This window comes from Eurosta solidaginis, chromosome 1 (assembly GCF_040869045.1).
Source record: "Eurosta solidaginis isolate ZX-2024a chromosome 1, ASM4086904v1, whole genome shotgun sequence".
In the NCBI taxonomy this organism is placed as follows: Eukaryota; Metazoa; Arthropoda; class Insecta; order Diptera; family Tephritidae; genus Eurosta; species Eurosta solidaginis.
Genome location: NC_090319.1, coordinates 323,507,219 through 323,531,174, shown reverse-complemented (window position 1 = coordinate 323,531,174; position 23,956 = coordinate 323,507,219). Strand labels below are relative to the sequence as shown.

Below are 23,956 nucleotides of genomic sequence, written 5' to 3'. Positions count from 1 at the left end.
TAGCCCTGTTCAAAATGGCATCATTCAGCGCAAACAAGTGCCAATCACGGCCAGCTAACGAATCCCACTGCAACAACAACAACACCAACGGCAATCAACACAATTATACTACCGTCGACAACAACAACATCAAGATTACAAAGGACCACGAATACGGAAAATCAAAACCAATTAATATTGACGATCCAGGCGCCTCACCAACAAAGACAACAAACCGTTTCACAAGTCTACTTGACTCCAAACCAGAACCAAAGCCCAACGAATTTGTCTCACGGCGAAGAAACGATAACCGAAGTACCCGAAACAATTACAATACAGTTGAAACCATCGCAAAGACTATTAGTGTTGACAACATCGACAGATACAAGCCAGCCGAAGATCGTGCATTTGCAGCAACAGAGAGAAACGGTGCAACAAACACCGAAAGTGCAACAGCAGCCAACAAAACAACAAAGGAGAACAATAACGCTGGAACAATTGCAACAGATTCAGCAACAGAGAACACGCTTAACTACAGCAGCAGCAATAACAACAAGATCAGGCAACCGAATAATAAGACCTGCTGCCTCAATAATAAGGCTACCCTTTTTACCAGGCTCGCCATCAACGCTGCCTATAGTGAAACAGAGTTCGCTAATAAAGAAAAATTCAAAGTTGAAAACGTATCCACTGAAGATTTTAGGTCTACCGATAGGGAAACGAGATACGATTACGCAAACGCAAAATCTGAAGGTGACTCAGACAACGCCGGTGGTAAATACAACGGCCGAGAAGGACACAGTCTTTTATACGACAGTGTTAGATACAACAACCGATCAGAATCAGAATTCAGAGATAGTTATATTGAACTCCGAAGAGAGTGCGAATACAACATTAAACAATTATACGAAGTTGTGTGTGCCGCCACAACAGCAACAACAATTGTTGCATTCATCTGTGCAATTTTCGCAATCGCAAACGCCAAACAAAACATTAGCCACAATGGCTGGGATTCAGTTGACAGGTGCCGACGAGCACGTGTCCCCCTCGTCCATGAGTGGAGCAACGCCGACTGCTACAGTTGAAGAGATAAATGTTCCGGTATTCATAGATGGTGAGTACTGTGTTTTTGAGATGACTATTGTGAGATATGATAAAGCGTGTACGCATACCGAATATGAACCAATGCAAGTGCGATTTTATGTTTAATTGTCAATTATTAAAATTATTGCCAAATAAGAGAAACGTGCTTACGAGTATTCACATATAGTAAACTTAATAAATATATAACATACATGTGCAGTGAGGGTTAAAATTGTTCACAAAGTGTTTGGTTTTTCAAAACTCGCGGATTTGCAGAACTAGAAAACAAAAATATATATATATCACTGTCCATTGGAACGCACCAATTATCAATGATTACTCCTACAGTTCATTTCAACTTTTAATTTTGAATTTAGCCAAAAATTGTGAGCTCTTTTTCCCAAAAAATATATTTTTCAAATTTGTTTGCCCAAACCTAATAAAAATATGTCAATATATTTTTTTCTTCAAAAAATAAGTTTTTATAATTTTCTTTGCTTAAAAATATGGGAAAAAACTAAAAATAAGAACAAATAAACTATGGCAAAAAAGTTTATGAAAATGTTGTCATTTTAGTTATTATTTTCATTTTTATAATAACAACTGAAATATTTTGAGAAAAAAATTCTAAACAAAATTTTTCCTGAAATACAAACTTTAATATATTTTGTTTTCTTTAGTTTTTATAAAAAAAAATGAGTTTTAAACCTTTAAAACCGCAACAATTTTACTGTTTGAAGTCGAAACTATCCAATAATTAGGAAAGCAACTTTCTTCAATTTCAATTTTTTAAATGTAAAAAATTTTTTGTTTTAATAGCTCAAACTAAAAAAAAAATATATATCAGAGTTTAAAATAGAAAAATCTAAGTTCATATTTTTTAGTATTTTGAAAAATTTTTAAATATTTTTAAAATTTTCAAAAGCTTGAAATATTTTCGTCTTCAAAAATTCTAACCTTTCCAAAATTTTTCATTTTGAATAAAGCTTAAAAATCAGAGCAAATTTTTTAAAAATTAGGAAATGTTAAAAACAATTTTTACAAAACTTTCAAATTTTCACTGTTTGACATCAGAATAAAATGAAAATACGTTTTCTTAGTAAAAAAAATGTAAACAAAAAAAATTGTTTAACAAATTTCAAATGATATAAATTTTCCTACATAAAGATTAAACATAAAATAAAAATTTTATCTTATTTGAATTATAATTATATTTGAAATAACATTCTAGCAAATAAAAAATGCAAGCTTCTAACAGTTTATATTCACAATTTTTCTCATAGCTCAAATTATTGGAAATAAGCTAGGAATCAATATTGGATAATGAAAATTGTTTGCTCAACTTTTTTTTTTTAACTGAAGGTTCTAGAAATTATGCACTTTCTTAGTTCACAAAAAAAAATTATCAAAATTTTTAACTTTATTTAATACTTGCATAAAAAAAAGCAAGAGTTAAAAAATTTTGCAGAAAATTTTAAATTTTCGTCTGAGTTTTTAGGATAAAATTTGTATAACAAAAGAAACAAAAACAAAAGGTCGGCTTAATTTTTGTTTATATAACTCAATTTTATTCAAAATATCTTAATTCATAAAAAAATAATTTTTTTCGAAATTTTTAAATATTTTCGAAATGTATAAGTTAAATATTTTGATTACAAATTATTATTTCGAAAATATTTCAAAAGCTTTAATGGAAACTAAGAATGAGCCAGTTTATTATTGCTGAAATAACGTCTTAAAACGTCAGCAAAACTTTGTTTATCATTTGTATTTTTAATTTTTTTTCTTAACTGTAAATATTTTTTAATTTGCTGAAAAAAAATCTAAATTTCGCCAATTTTTTTTTTTATAATTTTGTAAATATGTTTTAGATTTTTTTATACTCAGCTGAGCAGAGCTCACAGAGTATATTAACTTTGTTCGCATAACGGCAATCCGTAACGGCATAAAGTAATCGAGATAGATATAGACTTCTATATATCAAAATGATCTGGGCAAAAAAAAGAAATTCATTTAGCCATGTCCGTCCGTCCGTCCGTCCGTAAACACGATAACTTGAGTAAATTTTGAGGTATCTTGATGAAATTTGGTATGTGGGTTCATGGGCGCTCATCTCAGATCGTTATTTAAAATGAACGAAATCGGACTGCAACCACGCCCACTTTTTCGATAATTCATTACCAAAGACGAATAAAGAAACTTGGTGGGTGGGTTGACACCCAATTTTAAAATAAGGTAATTTAAAAGTTTTGCATGCTGTAACTTGGCAGTCGTTGAAGATATCATGATGAAATTTGGCAGAAGCGTTACTCCTATTACTATTTGTGTGCTAAATAAAAATTAGCAAAATCGGATGACGAACACGCCCACTTTCAAAAACATTTTTTTAGTCAAATTTTAACAAAAAATTTGATATCTTTACTCTATATAAGTAAATTATGCCAACATTCAACTCCAGTAATGATATGGTGCAACCAAAAATAAAAGAAATTTTCAAAATGGGCGTGGCTCCGCCCTATAACCCTAGGTTCATTTTCCTAAATGACGATTTTCCCTTATTTTGTCTCCAAAGCTCTCAGCTGAGTATGTAAATTTCGGTTACACCCGAACTTAGCCTTCCTTACTTGTTATTCTCTTCTTTTTTCACACACATTTTTTAAAAGGTTTAATATTTTATCATTTAAAAAAATTTAAAAAAACTCACTTTGTGAACAATTTCGCCCAGCATTTAAAATCGAAACATATGTTAATACAAATAAGTATGTGCTGTGACTCGCATGGTTCAATGGCATGGCTGGCACTCTAATCGTTTGTTCCAGCTAAGCTGGCCTTACAACGATAGTTCTGCCGAGCCATATGCCGATTAAGGTGCTACGCGATGCTGATGGAGCACAGTGCAATGACCCAAGAGAAGACCTTGGAACGAATTGAAAGCGCAAGAGAGTGAAACGCAGGTATTGAACAAGCAGATTGAATCCAACTGTTCAAAAGTTGGAGATTGTTGTGGAATTTATCAGGCATTTATTGACTTATTTCTGTTTGCTTACTAACGATAACGCTTTTGGATTGCGCCAAAAATCTATAGGGGTTATTCGCTATCTAATGCAAAAATACTTTACTAAAATTGAATATTTGTTTGCATCAACTGCAGAGTATTGCAATACCCTTTTTACAACCTATTTTTATGCTTCCATTATAACCTTAATTTATTTCTAATTGTGTTTAAAGTTCAATATTTAACTAAATATATTAGGGTCGCTAAATTATCAAAATATATTAATTTTGCTAGCTCAAATAGCAGACTACATACATTTTAAAAAATTGGACCACAAGTATAACAAAATTAAATTGGGTATAAAAAAAAAATATTTTTATGTTTGTTAATTTTTTTTTTACTTCTATTAATATTTTTTTTATTTTCTACCAAATGAGATGCAATTCAAGTTCTGTGAGGTGGTACAGTGAAAACAGATTGTCATACTTTTGAAATTTTTTTATTTTTTGTATGAAAATATTCCACTTTTCACTTCTTAGAAAGATAATTGCTGACCTCGAAATGTTCATATAAACCTTCATCAGCTCTTTCCTAATTACCGATATTACAGTGGTAATGTAACCCCAGTAGTAAATTTATGGTATGGAACTAATTTAACACCCCTCGAATGGTTTATTGCAGTCCTTTAAGAAAGCGAAAATTCTTTAATAAGTTTTCTAAGTTATTCTTCACAGAAAAACAAAAACAATAATTTGTTTACATTCGTTCAAATATGTCCCCAAACTTAATTTTTTAAAACAGTCTATAGCTAGAAAAGTTGTAAATATATGAGCTCAAAATCAATAGCACCTCATTGGTTTCCAAAAACAAAAATAAAAGTCGTAAAATATTCAAATATTGACTGCAAATTTTTCCGGGAAAAACTAATTTCCTCCTGAAATGGATCAAATTTGACCCAAAGACCTTGAGAAAATTAATGTAGTTTCATAAAAAACGGCATTAGGCCTTGTAAACCTTTGCTTTATTATTTATTTTTGGCCTTCTTTTTATTAGAAAAAATTCTTTACAATTTAACCTTTTGTTGATTTGCTAAATTTATAAAAAAAGCGGCACCTGTGTGTTATTGGGTTCATATGTTCTACAAACGTAGATAATTGTCCATTACGAAGCAAAATATAAGACAACAACCGGTAAAGTTAGAAAGTTCCTTTCTGGTGCAACCCTACAAATCTTTGTCGGTCAAGATTTTGCTGTATTATTCAATTTACTTAGACCTATTTTCCGAAAAAGCTGAACTAAGCACGAAATATATTTGTTCGATTGCGTTTCAATGCACAACGCCTACATCTGTATCTCTGTCCATTGCTCCATTTGTTTTTGCATTTGCATGTTCAATTTTTATCCGGATCTATATCACTGTTCATTGGAACGCGCTAATTAAGTTCATCAAATTTGTATACATACATATTGTACGAATTTCGGGGAATTCCGCTTATTCCAAACCTTCTGCTAACTTTCGAATCGCTAAACTGTTGAATAAATAACTCCAATATTCAATAATGCAAAATGGTTTTTATTAGACTACTTTGAAAGTACTTCACAATAAAACTTATACTTCACAACAAATAGCGTGCTTAAATAAAAACTGAATAGTCATGCCTCAGTTTGCGCTACTTTTATACTCTTGGTTTCCTCGTTCACCCATTTCTCCTAAGGTCTAGTAATTTCGCGAACTTCATGCTTGGTTACCAGTCATATACATGTATATTTGTAGTTAGTAGCCATATCTCTCCGTTGCCTTGTATTTGTGTGTGTAAATGATGATTGATTTGTTTACGTACATACGAGTGGCTGCTTAGTATCGGCTTAGTGATGCTAGTATCAACTAGTGATACTAGTATGAACTTAGTGATACTAATATTCGTCACAATATTTATCTGTTATCAATTGCAGAAATGGTGATTCCCCTCAACTTCTCTGTTTTGTTATGCAAACCTAAAATGCAATTTGCAAGTGACTCATTATTTGGTTTTTGTGGCTTTTATTAAAATATTTTCTGCAGCTGACATTCATAGGGCGTATCTATATTGTAATCAGTATTTTTAAATGTTTTATAATAATCACTAATGCATGATGCACAAATGCATATTTACGTACTTTTTACTTGCTTGTTTGTATGTATAGTAAATATAACTTTTTTCGTGCAAGTTTCACTGCCTATTGTTAGTAGACACGTCTTTCATTTGCTCTGGCCATTTTCTGGTTAGCCACATGCATAGCTGATGTGTCATAAATTTTTGCAAACATCAGCAGATTTTTTAATTGGTAGACCAACTATTTTTTCATTCGCTCTTGTGCAAAAATTAGGTAAAAGTACGCAAGCATATTTACGTAAGCTTTTAGCGAAAGATTGATTTTAAATTTTTTTAAATAAAATTTTTTAATAATATCGATGTTTCAAATTGGTGAACCAAACTAGGAAGTACAATTATTTGTTTCAATAAATATAACCTATTTAACATTTATATGAGCCGTTTATTTTGAAAGTGGCATAAGTCATTTCATGTCGTTTAGGTTCAGTGATAATTTGTTTGTATCTCTCCTCGCCTCCAGTTTGTTAGAGTCCAATATCCAAAAGATGTAATTCTTATTATTATTTTATAATTGTAGAACTATCTATATATGCATTCGTTCAAAAATAACAATGCATTTAAGACCACGAGTTGGTAATGACTTATGCCACTTTCAAAATAAACGGCTCATATTGCCCGCGAGTTTGTATGGGATCAGGTACAGATGAATCGTGGCAATTTTAAGCTGAATTTTCAATTGTAGCGAAACTAAATTTGCCGAACGTTTTAAAAAGTGTTGTCGGTGTCCAAGCCACTTCCCAGAGGCAATCCAGTGCGCTTGGAGCAGTCCTTATTACCGAGATCTTTTTCTTCTTCTTTACCGCCCCGTATCATTAGTGGCCACCTGCATGATTATGCGGAGCAGAATAGGGTCTGCTATATAGGCACCCGTATCTTTTAAATGCCGCAAGTTTTCACGCCATTATTGCTTTTACTGCGGCGATTCTTTAATGTTGAGTGCCCTGTGTGGCAATGTTGGCCCAATTTCAATAATTTCTAGAATCGATACTGACTTTTACAAATTGAGTTTAGCCCAGATTTGGTGGGTCTTTGTGTTCTTACTTACTTACTTAATTGTTGCTTAACCGTCTAAACGGTTATGGCCGTCCAACAAGGCGCGCCAGTCACTCCTTCGCTCCGCCAACCGGCGCCAATTGGTCACACCAAGGGAGTTTAAATCGTTTTCCACCTGGTCCTTCCAACGGAGTGGGGGCCGCCCTCTACCTCTGCTTCCATAGGCGGGTTCCGATAGAAACACTTTCTTGGCCGGAGCATCATCTTTCATTCGCATAACATGGCCTAGCCAGCGCAGCCGCTGCGTTTTAATTCGCTGGACTATGTTGATGTCTGCGTATAGCTCGTACAGCTCATCATTAAATCTTCTTCGGTACTCGCCATCGCCAACGCGTAGAGGTCCATAAATCTTTCGAAGAACTTTTCTCTCGAACACTCCCAAAGCCGCTTCATCTGCTGTTGTCATGGTCCATGCTTCTGCCCCATATAGCAGGACGGGTACGATAAGTGACTTGTAGAGTATGATTTTCGTTCGCCGAGAGAGGACTTTACTTTTCAATTGCCTACCTAGTCCAAAGTAGCATTTATTGGCAAGATTGATTCTTCGCTGGATTTCAGTGCTGATGTTGTTGCTAGTGTTGATGCTGGTTCCCAAATAAACGAAGTCTTTTACTATTTCGAAATTATGGCTGCCAACAGTAGCGTGGTTGCCAAGGCGCATATGCGCTGACTCTTTGCTCGATGACAGCAGGTACTTCGTTTTGTCCTCATTCACCATCAAACCCATCTTTACCGCTTCTTTTTCCAGCTTGGAGTAAGCAGAACTAACAGCGCGGGTGTTTAGGCCGATGATATCAATGTCATCAGCATATGCCAGTAATTGCACGCTTTTATAGTATATTGTTCCAGTGCGGTTAAGTTCTGCAGCTAGTATAATTTTCTCCAGCATCAAATTAAAGAAATCGCACGATAGGGGGTCACCCTGTCTGAAACCTCGTTTAGTTTCGAACGGCTCGGAGAGGTCCTTCCCAATTCTGACTGAGCTGATGGTGTTGCTCAACGTCATTTTGCACAGCCGTATAAGTTTTGCGGGGAAACCAAATTCAGACATAGCGGCATATAGGCAGCTCCTTTTCGTGCTGTCGAAGGCGGCTTTAAAGTCGACGAAGAGGTGATGTGTGTCGATTCTCTTTTCACGGGTTTTTTCCAAGATTTGGCGCATTGTGAAAATCTGGTCGATGGTAGATTTACCAGGTCTGAAGCCGCACTGATAAGGTCCAATCAGCCGGTTCACGGTGGGCTTCAATCTTTCGCACAATACACTTGAAAGGACCTTATATGCGATATTAAGAAGGCTGATTCCACGATAGTTGGTGCATTTTGCAGTATCCCCCTTCTTGTGGACTGGGCAAAGAACACTTAGATTCCAACCGTCGGGCATGCTTTCGTCCGCCCATATTTTGCTAAGAAGCTGCTGCATGCGCCTTACCAACTCCTCGCCGCCGAACTTGAATAGCTCCGCAGGCAATCCATCAGCGCCCACGGCCTTGTTGTTTTTCAATCTGGTTACTGCTATTCTAACTTCGTCATAATCGGGCGGGGGGACATATATTCCATCATCATCGATTGCGGGATCGGGTTCTTCATCTCTGCGCGGTGAATTGCTGCCTCCATTTAGGAGAGCAGAGAAGTGTTCCCTCCATAATCTAAGCACTCTCTGGACATCAGTTATAAGGTCGCCGTTTTCATTCCTACAGGAGTTTGCCCCGGTCTTAAAACCTTCCGTCTGTCGCCGTATTTTTTGGTAGAATTTTCGGGCGTTATTCCTGGTGGCTAGCAGCTCAAGCTCCTCGCACTCACGCCTTTCTGCTTCTGCTTTTTTCTCCCTGAAAAGGCGTCTCGCTTCCCTTTTCAACTCACGATAGCGTTCACACACTCCTCTTGTCGCGCTCGCTTTTAACGTAGCCCTGTAGGCAGCGTCTTTTCTTTCGGTTGCAACGCGGCATTCTTCATCATACCAGTTGTTTTTTCGTGGCCGCCGGTAACCAATTTTTTCCTCGGCGGCAGTATGAAGTGCTTTGGAGATATGCTCCCACTGCTCCTGTATTCCTTCAGGATGAGTTGTGCCCTCAGAGAGCAGGTGTGAGAGTCGAGTTGCGAAATCATTGGCAGTCTGTTGTGATTGAAGCTTTTCGACGTCTAGCTTTCCTTGTGTTTTTTGTTCCTTGTTTTTAGCCGCGTTGAGGCGGGTGCGTATTTTGGCTGCAACGAGATAATGGTCCGAATCGATGTTAGGTCCTCGGATCGTTCGCACATCTAAAACACTGGAGGCATGCCGTCCGTCTATCACAACGTGATCGATCTGATTGCGAGTATTTCGATCAGGAGACAGCCATGTAGCTTGATGTATCTTTTTATGCATGAACCTCGTGCTTGACCTCGGTCTTTGTGTTCGGTTAAGTCAATATTGTGGAGAATAGCTGAACAGACAGAGAGTCTATGCGTCTGAGTTCACTGCTCTGAAGGCGTTGCCTGGCCATCTAACTACTTTAGAACTGGGTCGCCATTGGAAATTCCAGGTCTAATTATTATAATTTCTAAGCGGGGTCGCCCCTCGGCAGTGTTTGGCAAACAATCCGAGTGTATTTCTGCCATGAAAAGCTCTCAGTGAAAACTCATCTGCCTCGCAGTCCCGCCAATTTGTAGCAAAAATTAAATAGGAGCACGATGCAAATTGGAAGAAAAGCTCGGCCTAAAATCTCTTCGGAGGTTATCGCGCCTTACATTTTTTTTATGAATATAAAGCGCTTTCACATGTAGTTGCGATGCTATGTTACATGTAGTTACGAAAACTGAGACGGCTTAGACCACTTTGGCTTTTTTGGGCTTTAAACAGACGTTCCTGGGCCTAAAAACCAAACTTAAACTCACTCTTTTAATTAGCGAAGGCACGCTCGAGCAATTTTGCGAATACTTCGCTAAGTTGAAGCGTGGAAACATAGAAGGGCTGTAGGCAGACCAAACTCGTAATACCACTAAGCAGTTTTTGTTCGTGTAACCACAAAAGCATCCCACGTAGGCGGCAAATCATTTTATTAATATTGGCAGCATATTGACGGATTTGAAATACCAGGACTGCTGTTAAAAGGCGTAGGTTACACATTACACTTCAAAAGATCGCATGCAGGACATACATTACGTTGGTGGGGTTGATTCTTTGCAAGTACGAGTTTAACCTGTAACAGTCTCCAGAATGAAGTTGGGCCAGTGTTACTCGTGTCTCCCCTTGTAGTCTTCTTTCTATTTCTGCAAGAGTTGCATAATGTATATAGATAACAGGGTTCACCAGGCGCGATCTAGCGAAGGTGTTTACCGATTCTGTGTGGATAGGCTAGGGGGCTTCTTATACTTATCTCGATCAATATAACAAAAACAGTCTGTTTAGCATTTCATTATACGCTTTTAGTTTGAGCTACATTTCCTTATGCAGATGATGTTCAGCAGACATAATAAGACATACTGTTGCAATTATGAGTGTAATATATTTGGCAGGCTTGCAGCCTTTTCCAGTATGTGTTTTTAGACCACGGGACCAAACTGTTAGCAATGTGTCTTTATCTCTTCCGCAATTGCTGCCAATAAGCGTTGGGTAGTTTGTTGCGGCTTTGTATTTTAGATACAATTTCGGAGGCTAATGCCTGAAAGGTGAGAGTGTTATCGAACCGTACCCCTAAAGTCGTTAGGTGACTGGCAGTCTGTAGCGTAATGTCTTCTATTTCTTCCACCACAGGGGACCTGTTGACATTATCGTGCAGTCGTCGGCATAGGACATGATAGTAACGGTTTCTGGTGGGGAAGGCAGCTTTGATATATTGAAATTAAACTGAAGTAAGGTTAGGCCATCATCCTGTGGCACCCCAGTTTAATTCTCTTGAGTTTTGAAATTCATACATAAATTAAACCGGTGCTTGCCGAACATTCAGAAAATGTGCCGTCCATCTTTTTAGGCAAGAGGGAAGAGTTGAAAGTTATATGTCTTCGATAAAAACTTCAAAAGTTTTTGACTGGACGAGTGCCATGAGCACCACAGTAAAATGAGGAATGTGTGTACGTCACAACTGAACGAACAAACTGAGCAGCAACAACTTGCTAGATTGCAGACTGGTCTCTTTACATGGTATAAACAACCCAATCTACCAGGGGTTTGACATGCCTTCGACAGCATCAAATTTGAGGCTTTTTGAGCAGAATTAGAATAGAAAAGGAACACCTGTGCTCTATGACGATCAGCGGGTTAGGGGGTCAGAATATACCCGCGGTAGGTATAACTGTCGTAAGAGGTGACTAAAATACCAGATTCAAGGGGCTGTGTAACGCAACCCTTTCAGGTTGCCAGCGCAATATATAGCTTCTCCAAACCCAATTGTCAACCTCACCTATCCGTGAAAAATCCTGTTTCACTAACAGACGAGGCTCTGGCGACCCCAAGCTCCTCATGGAACTTGGGGTGGGGAGCGATTTTGGCCTGAAGGTTTAATGCGGCCATATAAATCGTTCCCGAGATGTTCGGGCTAGCACCTTAATGGTGCTGTGTTACCGGAGCGTACCGGATCTGTATCCGGCAAAGGACCATCACATCGATAACTCTCCCGAAAGCCTTCGGGGAGTAACCTTATCGCTACAACAACAACGATCAGTAATTTACTTTCACGTATTCGTAATGCGAATTGAACGGTATCTAGTTCTTGCACGTGTTTGATGTACACCCGATGCAAAATAATATCAGTGATTAGACTTCATAACCAGCTCTAACATTTAGAAATAATTGGATTAACTATAATAATTTTGCATTTATGTATATATATATTAGATATGGAGTCTACTATTTTCTGCGATAGTAGGCTACATAACTAAATTTTTACATATGAATAAAAAAAAGTCATTGAACCCTTGGTTACCAAACCAGATTTCCATTTATTCTTTAAATAAATGTTTCTATTTAATTCAATATATTTATTTAATACAAAACAAAATTAATTAAAGTACTTCAACCTCAAATATGCACATCTTCATAATTCTTGTGAAATTCATTTGCCCCCTAAACCAGCTTTGCGCCTTCTCCCTACCACATGCTCTGCGCTCTTTTATAAGAAACACAAAAAAGGAAGAAAAAGAAACACGTTGATGGGCCTTTCGCCTTCATTCACGCACATCAAAATAATTTAGTGCTCTCTGCAAATCTCTATTTCCCCCCAATTCAGAGGCAACAATAACCACTACAAACAACGCAAAACAGTCATATGCTCTATGCTTTTAACATTTTTTTTTTTGAACTCTCAATTAATTATAAGTTCGTCTTTGTCTCACAATAAAATGAGTAAAAGATCCAAGTTTGAATGTGTTTAGCGGAAGCTTTTCTACAGTTTTGTTGCTCCCAATATAGGTCAGTAAAATGAAGTGCAAAACAATAACATAGGCGCAACATTTGGCTGCACGTGCGTGTGTGTGTGTGTGAGTAGAAAAACCGATCGTGTTAACTAAAGGTTCCAAATTGTGGAGCAGCCACTGTTAGCCCCAAATTATATTTAGTTTTTCTGTAGTGATCTTTTTGATTTTCTTTGTTAAAAAAATGTGTTTCGTTTCTGAGATTTTTCAAGAAGAAATTTTCGCATATAAAATTTTTATTTAAAAACGAGTGAAATTTTTTTATATTTCATTGAGTACCTCATTGCTGCTATGCTTTCATTAAAATTTCGCCTAATTACGAACGTAGCATTTGAGCTAAAGAAATTATATGAGACACTATGCAACAAAATAAGTTATGCATTGATATGACAATGATCAGTAACTATTATTGGTTAAGAAAATGTGTGTGTTAACACGTATATGAATTAGTTATGTTTTCTAGTATCTGTCAGTATTTTAAAACAAAATCCAGTTTTCAATAAAATTTCGTACATGCATACACATATGTACATACATATGTGTTGTATAAGTATATATATATACATACATACATATATATTTTTATGTATTTTCTCAAACTGCTATATGGAGTATAATTCTTACTCAACATTCGCCATTCTTTACTTAACATCGCCATATTGAAACAAAAGCAAGATGGTCTACTTCGTGTCCGTCATTTTATGGCTATTCGCAAAACTCCGATCTAAAGCAAGGCTTGCCTGTATTAATATATAACTGTATATGTGCGTACTTATTTGTACCTAATTAACCAGTTTTATTTTTTTAACATAATCCAGTTTTTTACAAACTATCCTTTTTAGCAACCTTCGCCATTGTGAAATTAGCTCCTCAAAATGGTCTACCAAACTTCCGTCTACCATTTTGTCTTCAGTTATGGTTTATGCGCTGCGTGAAGTTGAAAGTTGTCGTGCTTGTGCAAAAAAAAATTTACAGTAAGTTATATCTGCGGAACGAACTAGTCTCGACTTTTTAAAGTCATACAACTACCATACAACAACCGCATTTAGGTTAGAATTCGAGCATAAAACCCGAACTCTGGGGAGAAATTCTCACTAAATTTAAAATGCAAGGCCCGGGCGACAAAGAAAATTTAGAAAACAACCCGAATCTTATTCTGGTATGAAAAGCTTCTGAGTGAAAATTCATTTGCTTTGCAGATGCCTTTCGGAGTACACATAAAACATATGTATGTACGTCCGTCTGGCCAATTTGTAGGAAAAATCCGAAAGAAGCACGACGCAAATTGAAAGAGAAACTCGACCGGACTAAATCTTCCCGCGGGCAAATTGCGCTAAGTATTTTACTTTTTATATTTTATGAGCTTCATGGCGGCACCTTACAAGGTGTGATGAGCTTTTTGAATGCAATTTGCTATTTTACTTGAGCTTTTCCTTTTGGTGAATGTATTCACTTTTATTAAATCGCATTTACAATTCGTATATGTTAAGTTAGATTGAACTACCCTGGACTTATATTATAGAACAACTCCGTCCTCTTGGCAATTACTAGAAATTTGCTTAATTGCGGCCTCGTATGCTATGTTGAACTGGACTGAATGTGTTGTATGTGTTAAGTTTGACAAATTTTCTTCTGATGCGTTGCTGAGTCTGATTTTTGTGTCTTGAGGAAAGAGGAATAAAGGAAATGCCAAATTTCCTTTGCCTCTACTATTTCACACAAAAGAAAGGGCACTCAATTTTTTTTTAGTTTTCTAATGATATGGATACTGCGCTTAGGTTAGCAATCCGTAAAACTCAAAAATTGTGGACACTAATATTCACAACAGTAAAACGAAATATAAAAGACTGGATCAACTAAAAGTTGATTCTATTACCGATCGACACTCAATTGCAATACGGGTATCTTTCTCCCAAATTATGAATATAGCGTAGGTGTATTATAATGTTTTCCCGTCAGATTTATGTTTTAGTTTGCTGCGCTTGGTTCTCTGGGATTTCAAATAATGTCTCACAGCTTGGAAAAAAGTTCTCCGTTCTCAGAAAATTTACGTTTTCATACAACTATTGAAGACAAATCTGTACAAGGTGATGCCAAAGCGACGTGCAGAAGAATGGCAGGTAAAAAAAAAAAATAAAAATTAATAAAAAAATCTGACTAGTAATTTACGGTATTATGCCCGATCATTGTAGTAGTCATATTCATAGTCACATTTGCATGGGCGAGAGTAGATTTTTGACCAACTTTTCTGTTGCGTTCCTATTAATGTGATCGTGCCGTGTGGCTGTGTGCGTTTTTGGTCACAGATTTTTGCAGGATAGGACTTTTTCTTCTTTACATAGTTGCATGCAATATGCTAATAATAGCTGAATACAATCGAAGCCGCAAATATGGTCATGTTTCGTAGCAGATTATAATTTATAAATTTTGATATTGTGAAAATGCCGGGACATAGCAGTTCCCGGCGGGACACTTTAAAATTTGTAAAAAATACGGGATGTCCCGGCCAATACGGGACATTTGGCAACGCTATACATAATTAACAGCTCTTTGTGGTATTCTTATATTTCTAAGACATCTCCGACCTCCAAGTTCTCAAAAAAAGTTATCAATATTCAAACCAACAATCCAAATGGAAACACAAAACTGCTTGTAAAATTTGAAAAATTTCACGAATTTTCATGAATAGGTACACATTTTCAACTTTTCAGTATGAATTTTTCCACTTTTTCTGAGTATGCAGATTCGTGGCCCATTAAATCTTACGCTAAAAATATTTCCTGATTTTTGACAATTTTTTATAGTGTGCTTGATATTCTTTTTTCTTCATATAAAAAATAAGTTTGTATGGAAGAAATGTCTAAATGTCGCTAGAAAAAGTTGATGCGAACCCCAAATGGCCATGGAAGACCCTCATTGACCGTATGTATGTATGCCCGTTTTTGAATACGAAATAAAATTCAAAATTTTATTTGATGAGCTTCTGAATTTTAAAATTTTACTTATTTTTTGATTTTTTACCGAGCAGTTCTGTGCAAGAAAATGTACGGTTTTGAATTCAAATCCAACCATAAAAGGGCATACACACATATGTATGTACATATGTAAATACAATTCCAACCTATTCAATCCTAAATCGTGCAAATCATCCATCTACCACTTGTAGCAACAAGGTTTGCTCGCTGTTGATAAAACATTCATGTAAATTTCACACTCGACTGTTAACACTCAATAAAAGCAATTTCCTACAGATGTATGTCTTTTTCTTTTTACCACCTTTATTGTCTACAAATAGAGCATTATTTAGAGAGGGATGTCAACAAAAACAATTAAACGAATATAACATATGTAAAAAAGGCAAACACTAATTTCTCAAAAGCCAACAGCTGATGTCGCCACGCAAAAAAAGGCCGGTCTCTGAACTATAAACCAAGTTATGCTCAATACTCAAGATCAGTGCCTAATATTGCACCCACTCACACCTATCTAAAACCCGCTAGTGTGAGTTGATGAGCCCCAATAAAGCAGGAACAATGATAGCAATAATAACATTAAGAGCTACAGATACCTCACATTAAAGGTATCTCTCTCACTTTCTCTGGCTCTTCCCATTTTTTAATGACACACACACGTGCAACTTCATTCCCCAATTTTCTTCTCCAATCTACCTATACTCACGCTCCTAATCTCATTTGCGCGCGCCGGTTTGTATTGGTGGTAGTGCTAGTTTATAAACTTATACCAGATACGATGTGAACGTGTTGATTCTTGTTAGCACGTGAAACGATTTCTGCTACCATGATAGCAAATGTTCTCTGTATTTTTGCTGCTAAACAGTCGGTGGTGATTTTTTGACTTTTTGATGAGTACGAAAAGTATATTTCATGACGATGCTATGGCTTTTGGTCATAGTTATTCCAACAACCAAGGAAATAACACCTTTAGCAGCTAAAGGCGGATAAGGGTATGTATTTATATACATTTTTATACATATGTACATACATATCTTTATATTTTGTTTGGCTGCAATGGGTTACAATATACACACATACATATTAATGCGACATGGTAATGAAATGTATTGTGACTTGTTCACTGTTCAAACTATTTACATATGTTTTTGTTTGTTTTGTTACTTTCTTGCAGTATGACTTGTGTGAATTGTGGCGGGTCCGATATTTTTGAATATATGTAAAATATGAATGTATTTTATGTCTTTTTTTCTTTTGTTCCTGCAAAAACGTTTATAATCGTTTTTAGAACCGAATTTTGTCTTTTTTTATAGAAAATTGTGCGTATCGTTAATTTTTATTTAAGCCCTAAATTCCTAACCCATATAAACTTTTTTAAAAAGACTATGAAAATTATACATCAAATTGTTCAAATTAAAGAAATTTCGAGTTGAAGTTGAAAAAAATTTGTATCAGTTAGTTTTTCCTTAATTTTACAAGAAATTGTAATTTATTTAACCCTTGAGTTTCATTGAAGAAACCATTTCACATACACTTAAAATTTTATGCCTTTTTTAGAATCTTTTTTTAAACTTTAAATGAAGCAAATTTTTTCAAATTAAAAAAACTTGGAGTTGAACTTGAAAAAATGAAATGTAATGCTTCGACGCCAGTAACCTTATTATTCAATTTTAGTGAATTCTGAGGTTTTATAAAAAAAAAATATATTTCTCGGAATTTTTTTAATTGGAGAGATTTGAATGTTTTTTCAAATTATGAGTTAGTGAACTTAATCGATGAGTTTAAACGAAAAATACTGCATATTCATAAAAATTATAATCTTTTAACCAGATTCTAATCTATTTTTAGTAGAGTCAATTCAATTTTGGAAAAATCAACTTCATTTAAAAAATATTATTTGGAATTTAGAAATGCTGTTATTCACTTAAATGTGGAATTAAAGAACTTGTCTGGTTTTTTTTTCTTGGGATTTACTCAACATACGTTGAGGGTGATTGGTTTCGACTAAGCCGATAATGCCAGATCAAAATGGTTATGAAATGATATTGGTTTTTAATTGGCACCACGCCAGTCACAAAGTCCGCAATAATTTGGTTTTTTAATCAGTAATATACATATATTTCAAAAAAAAATTGTCACTTCATGTTGGGAGGACTGAAGCTATCCTTAAGACTGGCCTAAGGATGATCTGCTCATCCCAACCTCACACGTTCGCGATTCACGAAGGAATGCGACTTACCTAGTTTTGCGAACAGATGATGCGATGGTTTAGACATTTCACAGTTTTTTTTTTTTTTGTAGCTCTAAAGTCACTCCTCTGCGGCTTTGTTGCGAAATATTGTTGCTCATAGTCCTTTAGCGATATATTAGAGTCGAAGGTTAATGGGATTATCTCGAGAATGATTTGATATGACTACGTGGAACCTTCTCATCTCTTTCCGTAAGAACCTTTTGCTTAACAGAGTCTAGCCTGCTAAATATGTATATGTTTCCACTCATATTTGTGACGAGGTTTGGTTCGCCCCTAAAGCGCAAACATTTTCACTTAATTTGAACCAAATACCAATTCTATTGACTCAAAAAAAAAACAAATTTTTTTTTGAGTTTATCGGGAAAAAATATTTCATATGTTCGTATTTCCCAAGCATTCCAGATAGCTCATTTTGTGTTCATATCAGATATTTGAAAATTGGCGGTTAATTTAAATTTAAATTTCTCATCATCGGTATAAAGTTCTCACTGGGCCGTTAAAATCTGGACGCATACTTTTGACCTCTACCAACAGTAGCTTATAAAATTGGTGTGATTAATATGTGTATGTATGTTTTCTCTTCAACCTTGAAAAATAATAAATTTTATTATTACATGAATTATATAAATGAATAAAACAATTATAATGAATAATTACAAATATTATTTATTTTTCTGCGCAATGTATGGTAAGTTGAAAAACTTGGTTCAGGTTTTATGCCATAAAGCTGTTTAGGGCCTCATTTTCTATTGCAAAACGAATATTCATTTTGCCTCACAGGCGAATCGTTCATGCTTTTGCATTATATTAAACGATAACAGCATATTATTTGATAATTACTTTCGCCTTTCTCTTTGATATAACGTAAAACGAAAGAAAATGATAGGGAATACCATTACGAGACGAAAACGCTAAGAGTATGAGCTATCGTTCGTAATTTTACTGTAAATTCGATTTGTTTCCTTTTTTAGTGAATGGAAGCTCGCATGGTTGGTAGATATTTGGTTATGTGCCCTTCCCTACTCGGAAGGTCGAATCGGTGGTAAATTTCAATCGAAAGCCTTAAGATTTAATAGTATCAATCTTTTAAAAATCTTTTCGAAATGGTAGTCGCTCTTTTTCGAAATTGTTTAGAAATTTGTCGAAAGACTTTCGAGTTTTTTGAGAAAAGTCTGATTTTCGACAAATTGGAAGTAAAAATTGTGCACAGTGCCCAACTTTGGTTCAAATTGACAACCATGGGAATGCAGAAACTTGTTTTTCTCAATTCTGTGACTCCAGTCCATTTATTAGGTATGCTCTCCTTCTTTCTCGCTTCTACCTCTTTGCAATTTTGTATGGCATGAAAAGTTATAATTGTCAGTTGAGTTATGCTTGAAACACAATGCCGAGCGACGACGATAAACGCGCGTCGGGCGATGACATTTTTCAAATTACGCCCAGACATTTCGTCTACTTAAACACAATGCCGGGCGAAATTGACGCTGTTTATTCAGAGTGGCCATTATTTAGAAATAAAGATGAAAACAATTAAAACTTTTTTAATTCTCTGCTTTAGCACTTGACTGCTAAAACACGCCCAAAATGTTAGAAATTAACAAAACAAAACAAAAATGTTAAGAAATTAAATTAAAAGTTATATGTAAAGAAAAAAAATTGTTTTTGGATATTATGTTTTCTTTTTTTATACTTAAAAAATGGAGCAGCAGCAACCCTTGGGATGTTTGTCGTCATCGCCCGGCGGCGACGATAGGAATAAATCTATCGTCGCGTAAATTTCGCTCTTGGCGTTCATTGTGTTCACCTTCATGTAATCATGGGGATTCTATTTTTGTCAAGGCAATATTCGTCGCGTTTATTTCGCGGCGTCAGGGCATTGTGTTTCAAGCTTTAGACCGCTTTTAGATTTTAAAGCGAACATAAAAAAATATAATCATATTTCGTCAATTAAACTCTTCTTTTTTACTTTGGATATCGAAGAAATATCTGAAAAATTTTGTTACTGAAACTATGCAAAACAAGCTCAAAAACGTTTTCGAAAAAACTCAAACTTTACGAAATTTTGAACTTTTTATTTGGAGTTCTTTAAATTTTTTTGACTAAGCAGTTTGCAGCCCAATCAATTTTATTCTAACAAAGTACAAGTTAAGCTCTCTGGAATTCGCGTTGATTTTTGACAATTTTTTTGTTTCGAAGTCTTTTAGATTTTCCTCCATACAGTGTGAAAAATTTTGTTTTACATATCTGGCAGAAAATTTAAAACACGCTTCGGAAAAAACTAAAAAATTAGTACGTATTTTAAGACACCAATAACTTGAAAATTGTGAGACAAAAATTGATAGGCCTACAGAGCTGCAAACTCAAAAAAATTCAGAGAACTCACAATAAAAAGTTCCAGAAATGCATTTTTTTATGAAGGCTTCAGAAATTGGTTTGCATGGCTTCAGTTACAAAATTCATAGAAATTTTTTCTAAAAATATCCAAACTAAAAACAAAAGAGTTTAATTGACAAGAAATGGGTTTCAATTTCTAGTCAGAAACATATTTTTTTCTTAACATGTAGTAAGCTTGCAACTCGTAAGTATAAGGTCAATTCTACCAGAATATGCCACAAATTGGATAGTTTTCTTTTAAAAAAGTGAAAGTTGAATACGCGCCTAAGTCTGTATATGTGCGTATGAATGTACAGATATATATATATATGTACATATTTAACTTTTAATCTAAGAATTTATTTGGCATACATACCTACACTAGAAGGGACTTGAAACATTTTCGAATACTCGACCATGTCCATAAACCTTCATAGGTACGTACAAACGTATTATATTCGTATTCCTATATCTATTTTGCCCACATTTATATTCCTACAAAATAAAAATATCACTCGAAACTCTTTCGAAGTTTTTTGCTTTATAAATTCAAAACCAAAACAAAGCATGTTTCAGCATGCTCTGTGCGCGTAAGCCAACATCCCTACACACAAATAGCAAACCTTAGTACACATTCAATCACATACTTCTATCATTCTGGAACTTTTGCTATATTATGAATGAGATTTTGTGGTGGTTGTTTCTATTTGGTACCTCTATTATGAATGATGATGACTCAGTCACTTGGTTTACGAACTGTTAACAGCTGCTCTATTTAACAGAGTTATTTGCATTTTTTTTTGAGAGATTAACAGCGGATGAAACTTTTGACTACATTAAAATGTGAATAGAATGCGCATGGCTGAGATAGAGGAAGCGAGAGTAACAGAGAGAAAATGAGTGCACATGCTTAAAAAAAGAGCGTGAGAGAGAGAATGATTGCGTGTGTGTTTGTGAGAGATAGTATGAGGGAGAGAAAGCGCGCATTCGTGTGCTTGCGGGTGTGTGTTGAAAAGAGAGATTTGAAGCGCGCCAATATTCTGTGCAAAACAAAATGCAACACGTATCCAATTTATATACCACGATATACAAACATACATATGTACATAAGTGCAAAATGACACCCCAAATGTATGCTCTTTTGTAAATGTAGCACAAAAATTTAAGCTGTATTTTATAAAGATCTAAAAATAAATTATTTACACGATTTCACACAAGATTAATTCTAACTGTACAATAGGCTTTTTTTTTAACAAGCCTCCTCACTTTCAAAATTTTACAAAATGTAAACACACCTGTAAAGCATATGCACTCAGCACCTATCAACAACAAGTTGGGTTTCTTCTTCAATGCAAATTTCACAACAAAAAATTTAGTAGATTTGTTGTGCACTCAGCGCTCATCAAAAACTAGTTGAGTCTATTGAGTATGCCAAAGAGAAGAGTTGACTGTATTTTGCAAAAATACAAATACCGTTTACAGATCATAAGAAATCTCGACAATGTAGAACACCCCCAATTTGACTGATTCATTGAGTTCCATACTCTGTTGTTAAACAGACTACATTTGGGTTACGGTTAAAGGTGTGCTTAAAACTATGCTTGGTTTTTTACGTATGTTCGTCGTGTATTTGAAACAAAAACAATTTTTTTTTTTTTAGTTTTGAAAATATTGAAGAAGTGTTTATGTTTCAACATTCCACCTTCTGTTAAAACCCTATGAAAATTTTAAAATAGCTGGATTAAAAACTTCTCATATGTTTTCATAACACTCTACCGAAAGATAAAAAAAAGAAAATATTTAAAACTTTTTATAAAAAAAAACTAAAAAAAAAAACACATTTTTAGCCAATTGTGTTCAATAATAATAAAAATTCTATTAGTACAGAATTTCTAACATTTTGAATTATAATTGATATATTACACAAAGAATAATTTCAATATAATAATGAATTTATTTTTTAAAATTTTTTTAGAAATTTTTTACTACGAAATAGGAGTTTTATGGAAAAAATTTGATTGCAGTTCTATACAAGTTTAATTAACCTTTTATAGTTTTTATATATTTTTTTTTTCTGAAAAATTAATTATTTTTTTTTTTTAATGTTTTTAATTAATTGAATTTAACTGATACTATTTTCAAACAGAAAAATAAATTGAGGCAATTTCGATTTAAATTGAGTGGTGTTCATACAACTCAATTTAGCTTACACAATAGTAATTTGATAGCTGGTTGGCTCATCTCTACAGCAACAACATAACTTTGTTCAGACTGTAAAAATGTGCGTGTTGGTATTAGGCGAATGGAATGAATGAAAACATAAAACTTTTTTGTGTGTTGTAAGAAAATGTGTTCAATGTTTTGATTTCATTTTGAGTTTGCCATCTTCTTTTGACAATACCTACTCAGTGAAATGAAGAAAATAAAATCGGCTGATGAGATGAGCCAACCATATAGTTGAGCCATGCGTAAAACTGACGTTTAAATCTACTCAATAAACATACTTTACAAGGTTGCATTTGCAGTTTGAAAGAATTTTTTTTAAGTTGGCAATTTATTATATGTGACCGGCCTATGAAAAGGTGCCTTATGACTCAAAAAAAAAAAGAAAACTACTAAGAAACTGAAGAAATGCATCGTTTATCTTTAACAGCTGTCGCAATTTCTTTTTTGAGCCATAAGCCACCTTTTCATAGGCCGGGCCACATATGATAAATTGCGTAATAAATTGCCCAAATGGTATAAATTGCCAATTTGGTGTGTGTTTGTACATAGTATAACACTAAAAAATTTTACCCAATTTTATAAAATATTTTGAGTTTAACAATTCATCTTGAAAAAAAAATATTTTTAAATTAAAATTTTTTTTTAATTTAGTTTATGTCTGTCGTTGTTTCGCTTATAACTTTTTTTGCAAGTTTTATTAAAAACATTTGATATCTACATACATAATTTTTTGAATTATCATTGCAACAAAAAATGCTAAAATTTGTATAAAAACTTGTTTGAAATTTTTTTGCTACAATTTTTCTGTGAATTTCAAATAAAATAGTTTCCAAAAAGTTTTTAAATTTCTTTTTTTCCAAATTTTTTAAAACTCTTGTTTTAACGTCTAATAATAAAAATGTATTGAAAATTTTAACAACATTTTTTTGTTAATTTAAATTTGTATTCCTTATTTTATTAAAAAAAAAAAATGTAAATCAATTTCTATACAGTAGTATTCAAAATTTTTACATTTTATTATCAAAAACCAAATTTTACTGCAAATTTTATAAAAAAAAATGTTTGGCAAATAATTTTTTTCCTGTTTTCATTGTAAGTTTTATTTTTATTTTATTGATTAAATAACATATTTCACTTACATAATTTAATTTCAAATACCAAAATTTTTTTGGAATATAATTTCTTGAAAATTTTATCAAAAATTGTACATTAAATGTTAAATTTTTTAAGATTTATTATACAAACTTTTTTTTTCTTACGCTTACAAAACTTTGGATTTCAAGTTAAATTTAAAATTTTAGTATTCAATCGGTATAATTTGTTTTTTCTTAATTTTTTTAATACATATTTTAGTAATAATATTGGAATAAAATTTCTATTATTTTATTTTTTATTGTTTTTTCTCCTTACTAAATATGTTGGTTAAAATGAAAAAAGTTTAAAACTAATGAAAATATTGAATACAACTTTATGGAATTTTTTATGC

At 34.1% G+C, this 23,956-nt stretch overlaps 1 protein-coding gene across 1 annotated transcript in view; it reads left to right on the top strand.

Moving 5' to 3' along the window:
* Xrp1 overlaps positions 1-23,956 on the top strand; it is a 32,473-nt gene that overhangs the window by 1,485 nt on the left and 7,032 nt on the right. The window contains exon 2 of the mRNA XM_067767739.1: positions 4-1,093. Coding sequence (XP_067623840.1) covers positions 4-1,093 — 1,090 coding nt within the window. The remainder of the gene's footprint in view (positions 1-3; positions 1,094-23,956) is intronic.